General features: G+C 35.7%; 1 protein-coding gene across 5 annotated transcripts in view; it reads right to left on the reverse strand.

The window, feature by feature from the left end:
• The window catches only part of LOC307123696 (uncharacterized protein), a 24838-nt gene continuing 4958 nt past the window's right edge, over positions 1-19880 (reverse strand). For 2 of the 5 annotated variants that reach the window (XM_079812342.1, XM_079812341.1), the window contains exons 2-5: positions 17611-17877; positions 15346-15612; positions 12134-12286; positions 1-350 (exon numbers count right to left, since the gene is read on the reverse strand). In XM_079812342.1, the coding sequence (XP_079668468.1) occupies positions 181-350; positions 12134-12286; positions 15346-15612; positions 17611-17872 (852 nt within the window). In that variant the 5' untranslated portion in view covers positions 17873-17877 and the 3' untranslated portion in view covers positions 1-180. Of the gene's footprint in view, positions 351-12133; positions 12315-15345; positions 15613-17610; positions 17878-19880 lie in introns of all 5 variants that reach the window. The other 3 variants (XM_079812339.1, XM_079812338.1, XM_079812340.1) reach the window with 2 other exon arrangements.

Consider the following 19880-nt stretch of genomic DNA (forward strand, 5'->3'; position numbering starts at 1 on the left):
TGCATTTCTTTCCTTTTATTTGATAAACATGATGCTGTCAACCAATTACCACACAAACAAAACAATGAATCAACATTGTCAACACAAAACACATCTATTTAAAATCCCAAGAATAAAAACAGACATGAATATTGATCCAACTCCTTAATAAGTTAATTAGCTGCTGATTTCCTTGTGAATTCACATCAGAGGCAGTTCTGGCGAGTTGAGAAGCTCTCGACCAGCATCAGCGTCTCTGAGAGCAAAGAGAGTCACGCCAGAGCTGTACGCCGCTGGAATCATGAGATGTGTCCTCTTGGCACGCTCTTCATCCTTCTGCTCCTCCTCACTGAGCATCTCTCGGACTTGACCTATCAATTAAAGAAGCTCACGGTCAGTTGCTCAATGCATTTAGCTGGAGCAATAGCATGGCATCTAGGCGACATTTCTTTTATTATACTATAGTTAATAGTTTATTTTACTTTAGCTTTTATATTTTTAGTTTTCATTTCGCCTGTCAAAATTAAACGCATTCAACACACACAAAAAAACTTATCATCTGATGTTTAAAAATGTAAAATATCGGCCAATATATGGGACGACCAATTGTTTTTATTTTTTACTGTACTATAGTTTACTGTTTGTTTACTATACTATAGTTAATAGTTTATTTTGCTTCTACATTTTCAGTTTTCAATAAATAAATACAACAAAATTAAAGTCCCGCTTCAGACACATCGGCCAAAAAGGAAAACGTATCATCCGATGCCAATATTTGTTACGATATTTTTATTTTTACTGTACTATAGTTTACTGTTTGTTTACTATACTACAGTTAAGAGTTTATTTTGCTTCTACATTCTCAGTGTTCAATAAATAAATACAACAAAATTAAAGTCCCGCTTCAGACACATCGGCCAAAAAGGAAAACTTATCGTACGATGCCGATATTTGTTACGATGTTTTCATATTTACTGTACTATAGTTTACTGTTTGTTTACTATACTATAGTTAATAGCTCATTTTTCTTTAGCTTTTATATTTTCAATTTTCATTGCGACGTCAAAATAAAACACATCCAACACATCGGCCAAAAAAATAAAAAATTATCGTCCGATGCCGATACTTAAAAATGCCAAATATCGGCCGATATATGGGACGACCACTTGTTTTTATTTTTACTGTACTATAGTTTACTGTTTGTTTACTATACTATAGTTAATAGTTTATTTTGCTTTAGTTTAGCTTTTATATTTTCAGTTTTCAATAAAAACAAAAAAAAATAAGTCCCACTTCAGACACATCGGCCAAAAAGAAAAACGTATCATCTGATGCCGATATTTATTACGGTATTTAAATGTTTTACTGTACTATAGTTCACTGTTTGTTTACTATACTATAGTTAATAGTTTATTTTGCTTTTATATTTTCAGTTTTCAATAAATAAAAACAAAAAAATTACAGTCACCGCTTCTTCAGACACATCGGCCAAAAAGGAAAACGTATCATCCGATGCCGATATTTGTTACGATATTTTTATTTTTACTGTACTATAGTTTACTGTTTGTTTACTATACTATAGTTAATAGTTTATTTTGCTTCTACATTTTCAGTTTTCAATAAATAAATACAACAAAATTAAAGTCCCACTTCAGACACATCGGCCAAAAAGGAAACCGTATCATCCGATGCCGATATTTGTTACGATATTTTTATTTTTACTGTACTATAGTTTCCTGTTTGTTTACTATACTATAGTTAATAGTTTATTTTGCTTCTACATTTTCAGTTTTCAATAAATAAATACAACAAAATTAAAGTCCCGCTTCAGACACATCGGCCAAAAAAGGAAAACGTATCGTACGATGCCGATATTTGTTACGATATTTTCATATTTACTGTACTATAGTTTACTGTTTGTTTACTATTCTATAGTTAATTGTTTATTTTGCTTTTACATTTTCAGTTTTCAATAAATAAATACAACAAAATTAAAGTCCCGCTTCAGACACATCGGCCAAAAAGGAAAACGTATCATCCGATGCCGATATTTGTTACGATATTTTCATATTTACTGTACTATAGTTTACTGTTTGTTTACTATACTATAGTTAATAGTTTATTTTGCTTTTACATTTTCAGTTTTCAATAAATAAATACAACAAAATGAAAGTCCCGCTTCAGACACATCGGCCAAAAAGGAAAACTTATCGTACGATGCTGATATTTGTTACGAGATTTTCATATTTACTGTACTATAGTTTACTGTTTGTTTACTATACTATAGTTAATAGCTCATTTTTCTTTAGCTATTATATTTTCAGTTTTCATTTCGACATCAAAATAAAACACATCCAACACATCGGCCAAAAAAATAAAAAATTATTGTCCGATGCCGATACTTAAAAATGCCAAATATCGGCCGATATATGGGACGACCACATGTTTTTATTTTTACTGTACTATAGTTTACTGTTTGTTTACTATACTATAGTTAATAGTTTATTTTGCTTTAGTTTAGCTTTTATATTTTCAGTTTTCAATAAAAACAAAATAAAAGTCCAACTTCAGACTAGGGGTGACCCCCGAATAGTCGAAGATTCGATGCATCAATATGCGGAGCCTGATTCGACCACCGATCTCACAGTCGAATCTTCGCGCGTGTTATGAAACAAGAAGGATCATACCATTTTGGCAATATGGGGGTGCTCAAGGTCTAATTTCACACCCAACTACTGGTTTTGTACGGTTATATTAAGTTATATACAGCCTTTAATTATGATATTGCTGTAAAAAAAAACGTGAAAAGAAAGAAGCGTTCAATAAATATTTTTAACGTGTGTGTGTGAATAAATCCAACCACCCCTGTGACAGATTTAAGTTTCACTTTCCCTGATCCGTGACAGACGAGGAGCAACTTGGCGGCAGGGATTAACAATGTCTGGAATTAGAAAATCTAAAGTGTGGATGCACTTTGAAATAGTAAAAGATAAAATGCAAGTTGTGCCAACAGCTCATGTCCTACCACTCATCAACAACAAACATGGCTTTCCACTTAAAACGGGTAGGCTAAGTTTCTTACCAATAAAGACGGTTCACTCTTTCATATGGCGCTTTTAATTTGCGAATAACAATATCATATGTTGGGACTTCAAATATGTTCGTCTTTTTTCTAGATCCACCCACAGTATCAGACTGACGACGGCAGTTCATCTAGTAGTAGTACCGGAGCTGCGCCAAAACTAACTCAAAGAAAGCTAGATTTGAGACCGCCATTGTCCGAGAAAATGAAAAGAGAAATCACGGACAAAATTGCAGAGTTTGTTGCGCTCGACATGAGGCCAGTGAATGTTGTGGACGGTGAAGGTTTTAAAGAATTAATGCGCACACTTGAGCCAGGATACACAGTTCCCAAAAGAGAGACGGTTATGCATGCGAAATACGCGTCCATACGCGCTAGGGGTTGAACGACTTCCGATTTTGTCAAGTCGACATTTATGTGATGAAAGTCGAGTGGACGTCGACTAGTCGCTGATGACGTCATTAATAAACAAATAACCCTGAACCTTGAGCTGAGACGCGAACACAGGTTTTCTAATGCACAGGGCAGCTATGGCATATGACACAGCGCTGCCCATAAGGTTATTGATCCTACTACAACATCTTTTGTATCAGTTCTTTTTTCTTTGGGTCTTTGTACAGGGAGTCCGTTATGCGGGGCAAACACTGCAATTGACCTATCGGTAAGCCCCTCCCATCGAACGCAGATGAGCCAATAGCAGTTGAGTATCACTTGCGCTGGGACCGGAACTGGGACATCTTTAGGTTTCAGCGCCATAGAGAAACATTAGAAAATCCGAAGCTCTCATCGGTTTGATGGTGTTTATGCTACAAAAAGGGTACACGTCGTGCCTGAGGTACTGTAACACTGATTCCAGGGATCCTGAGAGGATTTTCTGGTTGTCATACTCTCATTAAAGGGTAACTAAACCCTAAACCAACTTTTTTTAGTTAATGATCTGTAATACTGGGGCTTTATTAATGCTGTTCATTGATTCGAGTAAATGTTTTGACATTTGAGTATAAAGTGTTTTAATTCTATAAAATATGGTGTAAAACCGCCAAAGTGCTGCCCTCTTAAGGTTGAACGGTGGCTACTGCAGTTGAATTTTCCTATTGGACGTTGTGGTACATCGTGACGTAGGATGGCACCTCCAACGGCTCACTATCCGCGCCCCTGGCACGAGCTCACCACGCCCTCAGAAATGTTTCCCCCAATCACATGATGAGAACGGCTTTACTCCAGTATGAACTGTCATATTACATTAAGTAGAAACATTATGAATGAAACTGACTTGACACTTGCTTTAACATTGTATTGAAGAAAAGCAGAAGTTTGAGCAGCGGCTTGCATTGATAAGGCTCTGACCCTGTGTCTACAGATAGTTTACCCTCCTCCACTTCAGGTGAAGATAGGAGAAATGACCGCTCTGTTGCAAAGCTGGCGTCACTCCAGTCATTCTCCATCTTTGCGACTCGCGAGTCTGAGAGCTGTCAATCAATCCGTCACTGAGGGTCTCAGGTGCACGCCCTCCGCTCAGCCCCGCCCTCGGTTCATCCCCTCTGTGTCCGCTGGGCTCTGCCCACTTTTCCAGCATTTTTTAAATATTGCCAGTGGGTGGAGTTAAGCTCTGAGCAGGGGTTTAGTTACCCTTTAAAGGGTTAGTTCACCCAAAAATGAAAATTCTGTCATTAATTACTCACCCTCATGTGGTTGGACACCCGTCAGACCTCCGTTCATCTTCAGACACAAATGAAGATATTTTAGTGTAAATCTGATGCTCTGAAAGGCCTCCATTGGCACAATGGCACGGTTCACTCTCAAGACCCTTAAAAGGCACTAAAGACGTCGTTACAAAGTCCATCTCACTACAGTGGCTCTACAATAACTTTATGAATCGGCGAGAATAGTTTTTGTGCGCAAAAAAACTCTAAATAACGACTTATATAGTGATGACAATTTCAAAACACAGCATCATGAAGCTTCGAAGCGTTATGAATCAGTGAGTCGATTAAGCAGTTTGAATCGCCAAATTTCAGCAGTTTGACACACGATCCGAATCATGATTCGACTCGCTGATTCATGAAGCTTCATGATGCCGTGTTTTGAAATCGTCATCACTATATAAGTCGTTATTTAGGGTTTTTTGCACACAAAAACTATTCTCGTCACTCCATAAAGTTATTGTAGAGCCACTGTAGTGAGATGGACTTTGTAACGACGTCTTTAGTGTCTTTTAAGGGTCTTGAGAGTGAACCGTGCATTGAGCCAATGGAGGCCTTTCAGAGCATCAGATTTGAACTAAAATATCTTCATTTGTGTCTGAAGATGAACGGAGGTCTGACGGGTGTCGAACGACATGAGGGTGAGTAATTAATGACAGAATTTTCATTTTTGGGTGAACTAACCTTTTAATAAAAAATTGCAAAGCAGTCAGCCTCACCACAGATATTTGGACCTCGCTGCAAATGGAGGCAAATCTTACAGTTACAGCCCACTTTATTACTGAAGCCTGGCGACTGGAAAATTTTGTGTTGGCATCAAAAAAAATGGAGGAAAGTCATACAGCAGAACATATTTCACAAACACTGAAAGAAGTCATTTCTGATTGGGACATTCCAGGTACTAAGATCTTTTCTGTTGTCCATGACAATGCAACGAATATGGTTGCATGCACCAATCAACTGGCCCAGGACCCATGGGGGGGAACTGTACAGGGAGTCCGTTATGCGGGGCAAACACTGCAATTAACCTATCGGTAAGCCCCTCCCATCGAACGCAGATGAGCCAATGGCAGTTGAGTATCAGTCGCGCTGGGACCGGAACTGGGACATCTTTAGGTGTCAGCGCCAAAGAGAAACATTGGAAAATCCGAAGCTCTCATCGGTTTGATGGTGTTTATGCTACAAAAATGTCGTGCCTGAGGAACTGCAACACTGATTCCAGGGATCCTGAGAGGATTTTCTGGTTGTCATACTCTCATTAAGTTACTATTAAAGTTAGTAATTCCCTGCTAACGTACAAACCGACTAACTATAACTAACTGTTCTCATGCAACGGTGTAGGTCAGAAACACGAAAGTCTACATTTCAGTGCATCTCTCCATATTAAACGGATTAAATGTGAATGTATGTAATCTTACCCTGCGGTACATGAATAGTGTTGATCCTGGATCCCGTTTGCATTGAGATCTGTAAACCATCGCTTCCAAATTAATCTCTCACCATATTTATTTTATTCCCATTTTATTTCTGTGAGTTTAGATATGTTTAAAGGTCTGCATTATCTGTCTTATAAGGAGGACTCCTATTTTGACGGGTGTTATAGTCAACGAGTAGTAAAGGAAGAGCTCGCACGCAGTTTATCGGAGTTGTTTTGCAGATACAAAGTTCACCAGTTATTAACTGCACCACTGAAAAGGCATAAGATCTGTGTATATGTTTGTTTACTGTGAGTGTTTTTGTGTACTTTGCTGTGTATGTTAATGCCACGGAGAGAAGGCTAGAGAGAGAGAGTTTGTGAATGAGACATTAATGCGCACTTACGCTTTGTTTGTTTGTTCAGCTCTTACGAGTGATAAATAAACTTCATAAACCATCAGTAAAGTTTGGCCATCATTCGGACGGGGTATACGCTACATTTTGTGTCCAAAAACATCTCGGGATAATGTTTTCACACCGACAGTTGTACATTGTAAGATATAGCAACTCCGCCAGCTGTGCTGACGGATTCAAGTGTCAGCAAACCGTCCGACTGTAATCTAGAGCTCACAACATCCCAGTGGAGAATGGCAGAGGACATAGTCAATGTTCTCAAGCCAATGATCAAACTGACAGAGCTTTTGTCACAAGATACAGATGACAGATGAAAATTAGCTTTATAGCTAACTCTGGCGCATTTACATTTTGAGTGCAAAAAAAAAAAGTTGATTGATGTGCTTTGTCCCTTTCAAATAAAAAGGAAATAAATAAATATGAACACATCTCTGTCTGCCACTGTTCCGATGCTTATGAACATTAAGAAACGACACTTGGTGGTACATGAAGACGACAGCGCTGTTACTAAGACCCTCAAGATTACCCTGACCGAGGAGATAGACAGACGATGGGAGCTTAAAGGCCGTCTTTTGGAGAGCAGTATTTAGTCAGGAAAATAAGTATTTGAACACCCTGCTATTTTGCAAGTTCTCCCACTTAGAAATCATGGAGGGTCTGAAATTGTCATCGTAGGTGCATGTCCACTGTGAGAGACATAATCTAAAAAAAAAAAAAATCCAGAAATCACAATGTATGATTTTTTTTTTACTATTTATTTGTATGATACAGCTGCAAATAAGGATTTGAACACCTGAGAAAATCAATGTTAATATTTGGTACAGTAGCCTTTGTTTGCAATTACAGAGGTCAAACGTTTCCTGTAGTTTTTCAGCAGGTTTGCACTGCAGGAGGGATTTTGGCCCACTCCCCAACACAGATCTTCTCTAGATCAGTCCGGTTTCTGGCCTGTCGCTGAGAAACACAGAGTTTGAGCTCCTCCAAAGATGCTCTATTGGGTTTAGGTCTGGAGACTGGCTAGGCCACGCCAGAACCTTGAGATGCTTCTTACAGAGCCACTCCTTGGTTCTCCTGGCTGTGTGCTTCGACCAAAAAGTTATATTTTGGTCTCATCTGACCACATGACTTTCTCCCATGACTCCTCTGGATCATCCAAATGGTCATTGGCCAACTTAAGACGGGCCTGGACATGTGCTGGTTTAAGCAGGGGAACCTTCCGTGCCATGCATGATTTCAAACCATGATGTCTTAGTGTATTACCAACAGTAACCTTGGTCCCAGCTCTTTTCAGGTCATTGAGCAGCTCCTCCGTGTAGTTCTGGGCTGATTTCTCACCTTTCTTAGGATCATTGAGACCCCACGAGGTGAGATCTTGCATGGAGCCCCAGTCCGAGGAAGATTGACAGTCATGTTTAGCTTCTTCCATTTTCGAATGATTGCTCCAACAGTGGACCTTTTTTCACCAAGCTGCTTGGCAATTTCCCCGTAGCCCTTTCCAGCCTTGTGGAGGTATACAATTTTGTCTCTAGTGTCTTTGGACAGCTCTTTGGTCTTGGCCATGTTAGTAGTTGGATTCTTACTGATTGTATGGGGTGGACAGGTGTCTTTATGCAGCTAACGACCTCAAACAGGAGCATCTAATTTAGGATAATAAATGATGTGGAGGTGGACATTTTAGGTGACTTTGAGGGTCAGAATTCTAGCTGATAGACAGGTGTTCAAATACTTATTTGCAGCTGTATCATACAAATAAATAGTTAAAAAATACATTGTGATTTCTAGATTTTTTTTTTAGATTATGTCTCTCACAGTGGACATGCACCTACAATGACAATTTCAGACCCTCCATGATTTCCAAGTGGGAGAACTTGCAAAATATCCGGGTGTTCAAATACTTATTTTCCCCACTGTATATCAAGGCTGCAATTCTTGACCCACGTTTTAAGAAGCTTACTTTTTTCACTGATGATGAGCAAAGGAATGAGGCGTATACTGTGGTGGAAAATCTGGCTGAGAATTTAGCTGCCAGGCCTGTACAGGAGGTAGGTGATGACAGTGAATTGGTGGAGGAGCGTGATACTGCAGGCCCGACAAGACAAGAAAAAGAGAAAGACCAAGTGAACTAACGTGAACATGTTTAGCTAAAAAACTGCCAGTTTAGCCTTTATTGTTGTTTCAGCAGTTAAAAACAGAAAGTTCACAATTCTGGCTAAACTTTCGTTGTTTAAAAAATTTATTTATTTAATTGTATTGTTGATCACTCAGGATTACCTAATTTAACTGTGGCTTGTGTTTTTTTTTAATTATTTTTTTTTATACTTGTTCCCCTGCACTTTGGCATTTTGCACACATTTATTATGCTCCCTGTGACTTGATTCTGACTTTATTTCGTTTTTATTTATTTAATATTATTAGAAATGTATATTCTGTTAATTCTGTAAATGAATGCTTTTTATTGTTTTTCATTGTGTTGATGTTGCGCTGCACTGAAAGCATGCTTGCGAAATTATTTAATTTAATTTCGCAAAATGTGAAATGCAAATCCTGTCTGCAGTCATTTTGTTCTTTTCCTCTCAAGGCAGGTATTTTTTTCGGTTTATTCATCAAAATGTTCTTTTATATATTTGTGTGATGTTCTGTATTTCGATCGGGGCTTTAAAATGTTATGAGAAAACGTTTTACGAATGTTTATCCAACACATTACCTTTTATTTAAACCTAAATAAGAAAGCCATTGTCAGTTCGTCTGCCAGTTGGCAGGCAGTTTTGGTCACTTTATTAAAATTGTTGCTGTGCACAGTGTGTAAAATAAAATAATTGTTTTACCCTCCTGCTGACTACCTAGTGTCGTGCCCCTCCCAACCCATTCACACACACATAGATGATCAGTCGACTATAGAAAGATTCGACAATTCTGATTCGAATGTTTAAATCCTTAGTCAGGGACACCCCTACTTCAGACACATCGGCCAAAAAGGAAAACGTATCATCCGATGCCGATATTTATTACGATATTTTTATTTTTTACTGTACTATAGTTCACTGTTTGTTTACTATACTATAGTTAATAGTTTATTTTGCTTTAGTTTAGCTTTTATATTTTCAGTTTTCAATAAATAAAAACAAAAAAATAAAAGTCCCGCTTCAGACACATCGGCCAAAAAGGAAAACGTATCATCCGATGCCGATATTTATTATTTTTACTTTACTATAGTTTACTGTTTGTTTACTATACTATATTTAATAGTTTAGTTTGCTTTAGTTTAGATTTTATATTTTCAGTTTTCAATAAATAAAAACAAAAAAATAAAAGTCCCGCTTCAGACACATCGGCCAAAAAAGAAAACGTATCATCCGATGCCGATATTTATTATTTTTACTTTACTATAGTTTACTGTTTGTTTACTATACTATATTTAATAGTTTAGTTTGCTTTAGTTTAGCTTTTATATTTTCAGTTTTCAATAAATAAAAACAAAAAAATAAAAGTCCTGCTTCAGACACATCGGCCAAAAAGGAAAACGTATCGTCCGATGCCGATATTTATTACGATTTTTTTTTTTTTTTACTGTACTATAGTTTACTGTTTGTTTGCTATACTATAGTTAATAGTTCATTTTACTTTAGCTTTTATATTTTCAGTTTTCATTTCGACGTCAAAATAACACATCCAACACATCGGCCAAAAAAAAAAAAATTATCGTCCGATGCCGATACTTAAAAGAAATGTATATTCTATTAATTCTGTAAATTAATGTTTTTTATTGTTTTTCGTTGTGTCGATGTTGCGCTGCACTGAAAGCAAGCTGATATTTATTACGATATTTTTATTTTTTTACTGTACTATAATTTACTGTTTGTTTACATACTATAGTTAATAGTTCATTTTACTTTAGCTTTTATATTTTCAGTTTTCATTTCGACGTCACAATAAAACACATCCAACACATCGGCCAAAAAAGTAAAAAATTATCGTCCGATGCCGATACTTAAACATGCCAAATATCGGCCGATATATGGGACGACCACTTGTTTTTATTTTTACTGTACTATAGTTTACTGTTTGTTTACTATACTATAGTTAATAGTTTATTTTGCTTTAGTTTAGCTTTTATATTTTCAGTTTTCAATAAATAAAAACAAAAAAATAAGTCCCACTTCAGACACATCGGCCAAAAAGGAAAACGTATAATCCGATGTCGATATTTATTACGATATTTAAATTTTTTACTGTACTATAGTTCACTGTTTGTTTACTATACTATAGTTAATAGTTTATGTTGCTTTATTTTAGCTTTTATATTTTCAGTTTTCAATAAATAAAAAATAAAAAATAAAAGTCCCGCTTCAGACACATCGGCCAAACAGGAAAAACATATCATCTGATGCCGATATTTATTATTTTTATTTTTACTGTACTAAAGTTTACTGTTTGTTTTCTATACTATAGTTAATAGTTTATTTTACTTTAGTTTAGCTTTTATATTTTCAATTTTCAATAAATAAAAACAAAAAAATAAAAGTCCCGCTTCAGACACATCGGCCAAAAAAGAAAACGTATCATCCGATGCTGATATTTATTATTTTTATTTTTACTGTACTATAGTTTACTGTTTGTTTACTATACTATAGTTAATAGTTTATTTTGCTTTAGTTTAGCTTTTATATTTTCAGTTTTCAATAAAAACAAAAAAAAAATAAGTACAAACTTCAGACACATCGGCCAAAAAGAAAAACTTATCATCCGATGCCGATATTTATTACGATATTTTAATTTTTTACTGTACTATAGTTCACTGTTTGTTTACTATACAATAGTTAATAGTTTATTTTACTTTAGTTTAGCTTTTACATTTTCAGTTTTCAATAAATAAAAACAAGAAAATAAAAGTCCCACTTCAGACACATCGGCCAAAAAGAAAAACGTATCGTCCGATGCCGATATTTATTACAATATTTTTATTTTTTACTGTACTATAGTTTACTGTTCGTTTACTATACTATAGTTAATAGTTTATTTTGCTTTAGTTTAGCTTTTATATTTTCAGTTTTCAATAAATAAAAACAAAAAAATAAAAGTCCCGCCTCAGACACATCGGCCAAAAAGAAAAACGTATCGTCCGATGCCGATATTTATTACGATATTTTTATTTTTTACTGTACTATAGTTTACTGTTTGTTTACTATACTATAGTTAATAGTTTAGTTTGCTTTAGTTTAGCTTTTATATTTTCAGTTTTCAATAAATAAAAACAAAAAAATAAAAGTCCCACTTCAGACACATCGGCCAAAAAGATAAATATATCATCTGATGCCGATATTTATTATTTTTATTTTTACTGTACTATAGTTTACTGTATGTTTACTATACTATAGTTAATAGTTCATTGTACTTTACTTTAGCTCAATGCTTTAGCTGGAGCAATAGCATGGCATCTAGGCGACATTTACATTGTCAACCGACCGTACACTGAACAACATTATAAATTTAGTGCGCAGTGGATAATGTGCACTAGAACAGTCAAAAGAGGACGTCGTACCCTCCACATTTAACGTCTTCCAGCGCAGGTCGGGATGCTGATCTGAGATCTGTGATAGGTGAACATCTGGAGTCAGTCTCTTCAGAACATCTTCACGGCGAATGAGCAGCACAGACTCGCTGCAGAGCCGCTCATGAACCTCGTCTTCACTCACTGTGGAAGAAAACAACAAGTGTAGGATCTAAGAAGGAACACAAAGAAACTTCATTACACCAAGGGCTATGTAAAACTGCCATCACCACATGGTTATTTAATATACTGTGTGTATGTGTATTTATATATACTGTATATAGTGTGGCATATATGGCATGTTCATACACTGGTCAGGCATAACATTATGAAGTGAAGTGAACAACACTGATGATCTCTGTTAGTGGGTGGGATATATTAGGCAGCAAGTGAACATTTTGTGGTCCGATCAAACAATATCAGCAAAAGGGGGACCAACACAATATTAGGTCAAAATGTTATGCCTGATCGGTGTATATATATATATATATATATTAAATTAACATGCCATCAAAAGAAAAACTTATCGGCTGATACTTAAAAAATGGCTAATATCGGCCGATATATCGGTCGGCCACTAGTTTTTATTTTTTGCTGTATTATACTTTACTGTTCTTTTACTATACTATAGTTAATATTTTATTTTACGTTAGCTTTTAAAATCCCACTTCCGACACACCGGCCAAAAATAAAAACTTACCATCCTATACCGATATGCAAAAAATGCCAAATATTGGCCGATATATCGTTCGAACACTCGTTTATATTTTTTACTGTACTATAGTTTACTGTTCTTTTACTATATTATAGTTAATAGTTTATTTTACTTTAGCTTTTATATTTTCAGTTTTTATTTCGCTGTCAAAATAAAACTCATCCGACACATCGGCCAAAAAGAAAAAAAACGTAACAATTGATGCGATATTTAAAAATGCCAAATATCGGTCTACCGCTAGTTTTTATTTTTTGCTGTATTATACTTTACTGTTCTTTTACAGTACTATAGTTAATATTTTATTTTACGTTAGCTTTTAAAATCCCACTTCCGACACATCGGCCAAAAAGAAAAACTTATCATCAAATACCGATATGTAAAAAATGTCAAATATCAGCCGATATATCGGTCAGCCACTAGTTTTTATTTTTTATTGTATGTTTACTATACTGTAGTTAATAGTTTATTTTACTATACTTTAACTTTTTATTTTCTGTTTCAAAATAAAAGTTCCACTTCCGACACATTGGCCAACAAGAAAAACTCATCGGCCAATACTGCAGAATATCAGCCGATATATCAGTCGACCACTAGTTTTTATTTTTTACGCTACTATAGTTTACTGTTCTTTTACTGTACTACAGTGTGATGGGAAATTTTGACCATATAAGGTGTTTTGAATGATATTTAACTCATATAAGATATTTTTGTTAAATATAAGTGGAATTCTAGTTTTCTGTAGTAAGCACATTTTAGTTTGATAACCTTTGATACTTTTCTCTATAAAACTTGTGTGTTCGTTGTCTGTAGCCTTGAACAAGTTCTGGGAGAGTTGTGTGTTTTCATTGAGGGTGTGATAGCTGCAGATAACACCAACTAAAGGAGTTGTTATTGTGTTTTTGACTAAGAAGCCCTCGCCCAATGATATGAGAGTATAAAAGAACAAGTGAGTGGCTTTCGTTTGTGTCTTTCCGGACTCTGCATGTCCGAGCTGACCTTCTTGGCAAGAATAAAAACTTTGCTTGTGTTTTTCAATCCCAGCCTCACCATGATCATTATTAAAGTAGATTTTTTTCCCACGAAAATTGTTAATAATTTATTTTACTTTTTCATTTTAGTTTTCATTTCGCTTCCAACACAATGGCCAAAAAGTAAAAAGAATCGGCTATTTAAAAAAATGCCAAATATTTGCCGGTATATCGGTCGAACACTCGTTTTTATTTTTACTGTAGTATAGTTTACTGTTTGTTTACTATACTATAGTTAATAGTTTATTTTACTTTAGCTTTTATGTTTTCCGTTTTCATTTTGCTGTCAAAATAAAACTCATCCGTCACATCGGCCAAAAAGAAAAAAACGTAACGATTGATGCCGATATTTAAAAATGCCAAATATTGGTCGATATATCGGTCGACCACTAGTTTTTATTTTTTACTGTACTATAGTTAATAGTTTATTATGCGTTACTATAGGTTTTATATTTTCAGTTTTCCTTTCGCAGTCAAAATAAAAGTCCCGCTTCCAAAACATCAGCCAAAAAGAAAAAAGAAACTTCTGATGCCGAAATTTAAAAAAAAAGCCAAATATTGGCCGATATATCGGCCGAACACTCGTTTATATTTTTTACTGTACTGTAGTTTACTGTTCTTTTACTATACTATAGTTGATATACTTTATACTTTATATTTTAAGTTCTCATTTTGTGATAAAATAAAAGTTCCACTTTTAACCCATCAGCCAAAAAGAAAAACTTATTGGCAGATGCCGATATTTAAAAAGTATCAGCCGATATATCGGTATACCACTAGATGTTATATTTACTGTACTATAGTTTACTGTTTGTTTACTATATTGTAGTTAATAGTTTATTTAACTTTAGCTTTTATATTTTCAGTTTTAATTGTAGTTTAATCTTTACTCATTTTGTTATGAACTTTTGTTATTTTATAACAATATTATATCAGTGTTTAATTTTTTTTTTTCATTTTTAGTTTTATTTAGTATACACACAGATATCCAAAGCTTATTTAGATTTTACATATGTATCCTTATAATACAGTATACAGAAAAATAATAGTTTCTTTATATCTATCTATCTATCTATCTATCTATCTATCTATCTATCTATCTATCTATCTATCTATCTATCTATCTATCTATCTATCTATCTATCTATCTATCTATCTATATATATATATATATATATATATATATATATATATATATATATATACTGAGATACTATTTTATTTGTAATTAATATTTTTGAAACAGGTTATATTTTTATATTCTGTTTTCATCTTAATTTTAGTTAAAGTTTTAGAAATTTTGTTTCATTAGCTTTGTTTTTTAAATATGTCGAAGTACGTTTTATTTCCGTTTTAAGTTTAGTTATTTCAGTACATCAAATTCAGCCGAATGAAAATGACGGTTAACGACTTTTTAACCGTGTCAGTTATAGTGAACTCTAGTGTGATTCGGGACGCACCCACATCCAGAGGGTTGGTCATGAAAACGGCACTGGGTCCCACTCCGAAGATGAGCTGGTGGTGCCAGGCGTCGGGAATCTCTTCTCCTTCAGGAACGGCCTTCTGCATGTTCATGGTGGCGACGGGAACGGCTCCACGCAGGATCCAGCGCGCCAACCAGGGCACCAGCTTCACCCTCCGCCGTGGATAGAGACCAAAGAAGCGGCCCATGACGCGGCCCCCGCTGGCCTGCTCCGCCCCGTCGATCAGCTGCAGGTGTGTCGCCCCTGGAGGAGGTCAAGTGTGTTGGATTAGAGAATAAAACAGGATGGGCGGTATGGCAAACATGCATGATCTCATTAAAAGCGTCAAAATAACTCCCCCTCCCACCGATATTCTCTTCTCTGATGATGAGGGCGGGGCAACCTGTCACTCACATGAGATCCACCAATAGCAAACCACAACTATCCACCCTACATTTGTTCTTGTTTGTGAAGCGTTTCACTCAATATACGGCACAATAGAGAAGAAAAGACCAGCATGACTAGAGCAATAAAAGTATTAAAATTTTGATCATTTTGAGGAAAAAAAGTTACATAGTGTACTAGGGGTGGGCGATATCTCGATATTTAAAATATATCGAGATATTTTTTAAACACGATATGGATTTTGACATATCGTATATATCGATATATTGTTTATATTTGATTCTGATTCCGCCACTTTGCTTGTCTTATTAAATAAAAAATAAAAAATAGCCTAAAATCATTTAGTTTAGACTGGAGTGAGGTGAACCCAGAACAAAGTTGTTGTTAGCTAGCTGATAATTTTATGAAATTGTATATGGCAGAAAATTAGGCTATTTGTTCATTTTTTTAATACTACTTTTTAATATTGATATGATTATATACCAAAACAATTATCAGTAAATAGTGTAAAAATGAGGAACAAAAACAAACATCAAGGTATCAAAATAAGATAAGCAAAAATGACAAACTTTCTTTGAATTCATTTTAAATTTATTGTCAGTATTGCGCTGGCAGATCACGTGGGTAGGGTACTTTTTTTACTGTGCGTGTGTGTGTGTGTGTGTGTGTGTGTGTATGGATGACCATGTCTGTCAGCCACCATCGAAGACCATTTTTGACCCAGGAAAAACCCTGTATTTCAGGATGTTGGTCGGTGGCATGTAAAGGTTTGAAAAGCCCTGATTTCTGCAGTTCGTGTGGATAATGCTGCGTTCACACCAAACGCGACTAGAGCATCTGGTGCGAGTGATTTCAATGTTAAGTCAATGGAAAGGCGCGTTGACGCGCGTCTGGAGGTAACGCGCACGGAAGGCGGGTTTGGCATGTCGCGAAGGACGCGAATCCGCCTCATTCGCGCATCCAGTTCGCGCGAATGACGCGAATTGGACGCGAATTGAGCGTCTTGCGCGATACGCGCGTTACACGCGAATGGTGCTTTTGTGCATTCATGCGTTTGAAGCGAATTCGCGCCTGACGCCCGAGTTCAAAAATTTGAACTTTGGCGTCAATTCGCGCCGCGTTAACCAATCAGGAGCCTGCTTGCTGCGGTCACATGGTAAAGTGACGCGATGAGAAACCCTGCATAATTTAAAAATACTACTATTGTGTCACAAAATGTAGTTTTAAGACTTTTTCAGGTGAGAATGTGGTTGTTTAAAGCTCAAATCTGTGGTTTATTTATAAAGAGAGCGCCTATTTAAAAAAAATTATCTTGTGTTTTTGGAGTTGTGAGATCCAGGCGATCACTGGGCACTCAGCGCTCATTAACCCCAGCGAGAGCAGCCTTTCCTCGGCCAGTCCTTCTGCCGTCTGCCGCTGGCTCTGATGTCCTGTAGTGGTTCATCTTGTATGGATCTAACGGCCGATCTTTGCTCTCATGAATCTATAATTTGTTGTCTGCCAAATCGTTTTGACTGAGGGCAAAGAGAAGTTTCATAACTTTATATTTTAAGGATATTTAAATATACATGCAGTGAAGATAATGTAGGAGTTGCCTGGACCACATTTGTGTGGCTATTAATGCTTAATATATATTTTTAATGAAAATGAAGAGAGGCAGAGTGTGTGTTTTATGACATATTTCTCCTGGAGCGCCTTGAACGCGCGTCAATTTCTCTTCCAGCGCTCGATTTCTACGCGCGTCCAATCCGCCGCAGACGCGCAAATGCTTTCAAAATGTTTGCGTGTGAAACTACACGCGATTTTGACGCTCTATTCGCGTTTGGTGTGAACGCAGCATTAGAGCGAGGGCTGTACCGGCCGTGCTGCGCGAGTGCAGGTAATCGTGCAGCGGCGCCGCGTTCCTCCTCAGACTCGTCCGCACGCAGTGGTTGACCGTCTCCGGTGTGACCGTGATGCCCAGCGCCTGCAGGACGTCCACCACCGCCGTGGCCCCGCACGCAGAGACCCCGATCTGCAGAGTCTGCCTCTGAACCGCCTCCTGGATGCTCCACAGCATGGCCGTGTGGACCTCGGCCTCCTCAGAGCCATCCGGAGCGTCCGGCCGGATCACCTCCATCTGCGCTGGAAAACACAACACATCGGGCATTCAGTTCAGTCCGCTAGAGATGCCACGCACACCCCAACATCATCATCCTCAATAAACCCGTCTCCGGCGTGATGACTCCGATAGTTCGAATATTCCTATTTAATAATTCTTAAATCGATATGTCATCCTCAATAAACCCGTCTCCGGCGTGATGACTCCGATAGTTCGAATATTCCTATTTAATAATTCTTAAATCGATATGTCATCCTCAATAAACCCGTCTCCGGCCTGATGACTCCGATAGTTCGAATATTCCGATCTATTATGACCTCTGACCTGTAAAGCTACCAAAATAATAATAATAATAATAATAATACGCTGTTTGTTAATTGGCCAGAGGAGAACTGCATTGTTAAAAGCGCTATATAAATAAAGTTGACTTGACTTGATTACTGTGACAAATTAATATTATAAGTGTTTAAAATATTTATGTTTCTATTACATTAGATCATTCTGATCATTTATTTATTTGTATCAAATTATTTAAATCAAATGTTTTAATTTATTTAAATCAAATTCCATTTATTTTAACAGATTTCTTCATTTCTTTTAGTTTAATATTATTTTTATTCATTTATTTTTTTCCATTTTACACCGCTTTTTCAGTTATTTATTTGTATAAGTTCTAGTTATTATTTAGTTTTTATCAAATGTATCTATCAAATATTATTTATTTATTTTAATCAAATGTATTAATTTATTATTTAAATCAAATTCCATTTATTTTAATATTTTTTATTTTACTGAATTTGTTTAGTTAGTTTTATCAAATATTTATTTGTACCTTTTTACACTGTTTTAAAAAAAAAAAATGTTGTTAATTTATAATTTGTTTATTTAAAAAGTTTTATTAATGTATTTTGTTTGTATGAAATGTATCCATTCTATACATTTAAATAAATTATTTTACTTATTTTTTATTGATTTATTTTAATCTAAAGTATTAATTTATTATTTATTTATTTTGATCAAACGTATTTTATTGCATACAAAGTGTTTATTTAATTATAATTCTATTTTTACTGTATTATTGCATTATATATTCTGGTATTTGATCAAATATATTCATGAAATTCATAAACAGAAAAATAAAAGATTAAAAAGATTTATTTGCTTTAATTTTACACAGTTTTTATAAGTAATAACTAGTGATAAACAGGCGATAGAGATCAAGATCACGTCAATGTCCACACATTACAAAACAATATTCACACATATCATCTCTAGATGTGAAACTCTATTTAGAAGAATGAGCATAATATGCATTAAATATGTGCATAACTTTCTAAATATATGTTACCATGGTAACGCATGTATGAGCAGTATTTTGCATGGTAACGCATGTAAGAGCAGTATTTTACCATGGTAACGCATGTTTGAGCAGTATTTTACCATGGTAACGCATGTAAGAGCAGTATTTTACCATGGTAACGCATGTTTGAGCAGTATTTTACCATGGTTACGCATGTAAGAGCAGTATTTTACCATGGTAACGCATGTTTGAGCAGTATTTTACCATGGTAACGCATGTAAGAGCAGTATTTTACCATGGTAAACATGTTTGAGCAGTATTTTACCATGGTAACGCATGTGAGCAGTATTTTACCATGGTAAACATGTTTGAGCAGTATTTTACCATGGTAAACATGTTTGAGCAGTATTTTACCATGGTAACGCATGTAAGAGCAGTATTTTACCATGGTAAACATGTTTGAGCAGTATTTTACCATGGTAACGCATGTTTGAGCAGTATTTTACCATGGTAACGCATGTGAGCAGTATTTTACCATGGTAAACATGTTTGAGCAGTATTTTACCATGGTAAACATGTTTGAGCAGTATTTTACCATGGTAACGCATGTAAGAGCAGTATTTTACCATGGTAAACATGTTTGAGCAGTATTTTACCATGGTAACGCATGTGAGCAGTATTTTACCATGGTAAACATGTTTGAGCAGTATTTTACCATGGTAACGC

The sequence above is a fragment of the Gobio gobio genome (genome assembly GCF_949357685.1).
Source record: "Gobio gobio genome assembly, chromosome: 3".
NCBI lineage: Eukaryota > Metazoa > Chordata > Actinopteri > Cypriniformes > Gobionidae > Gobio > Gobio gobio.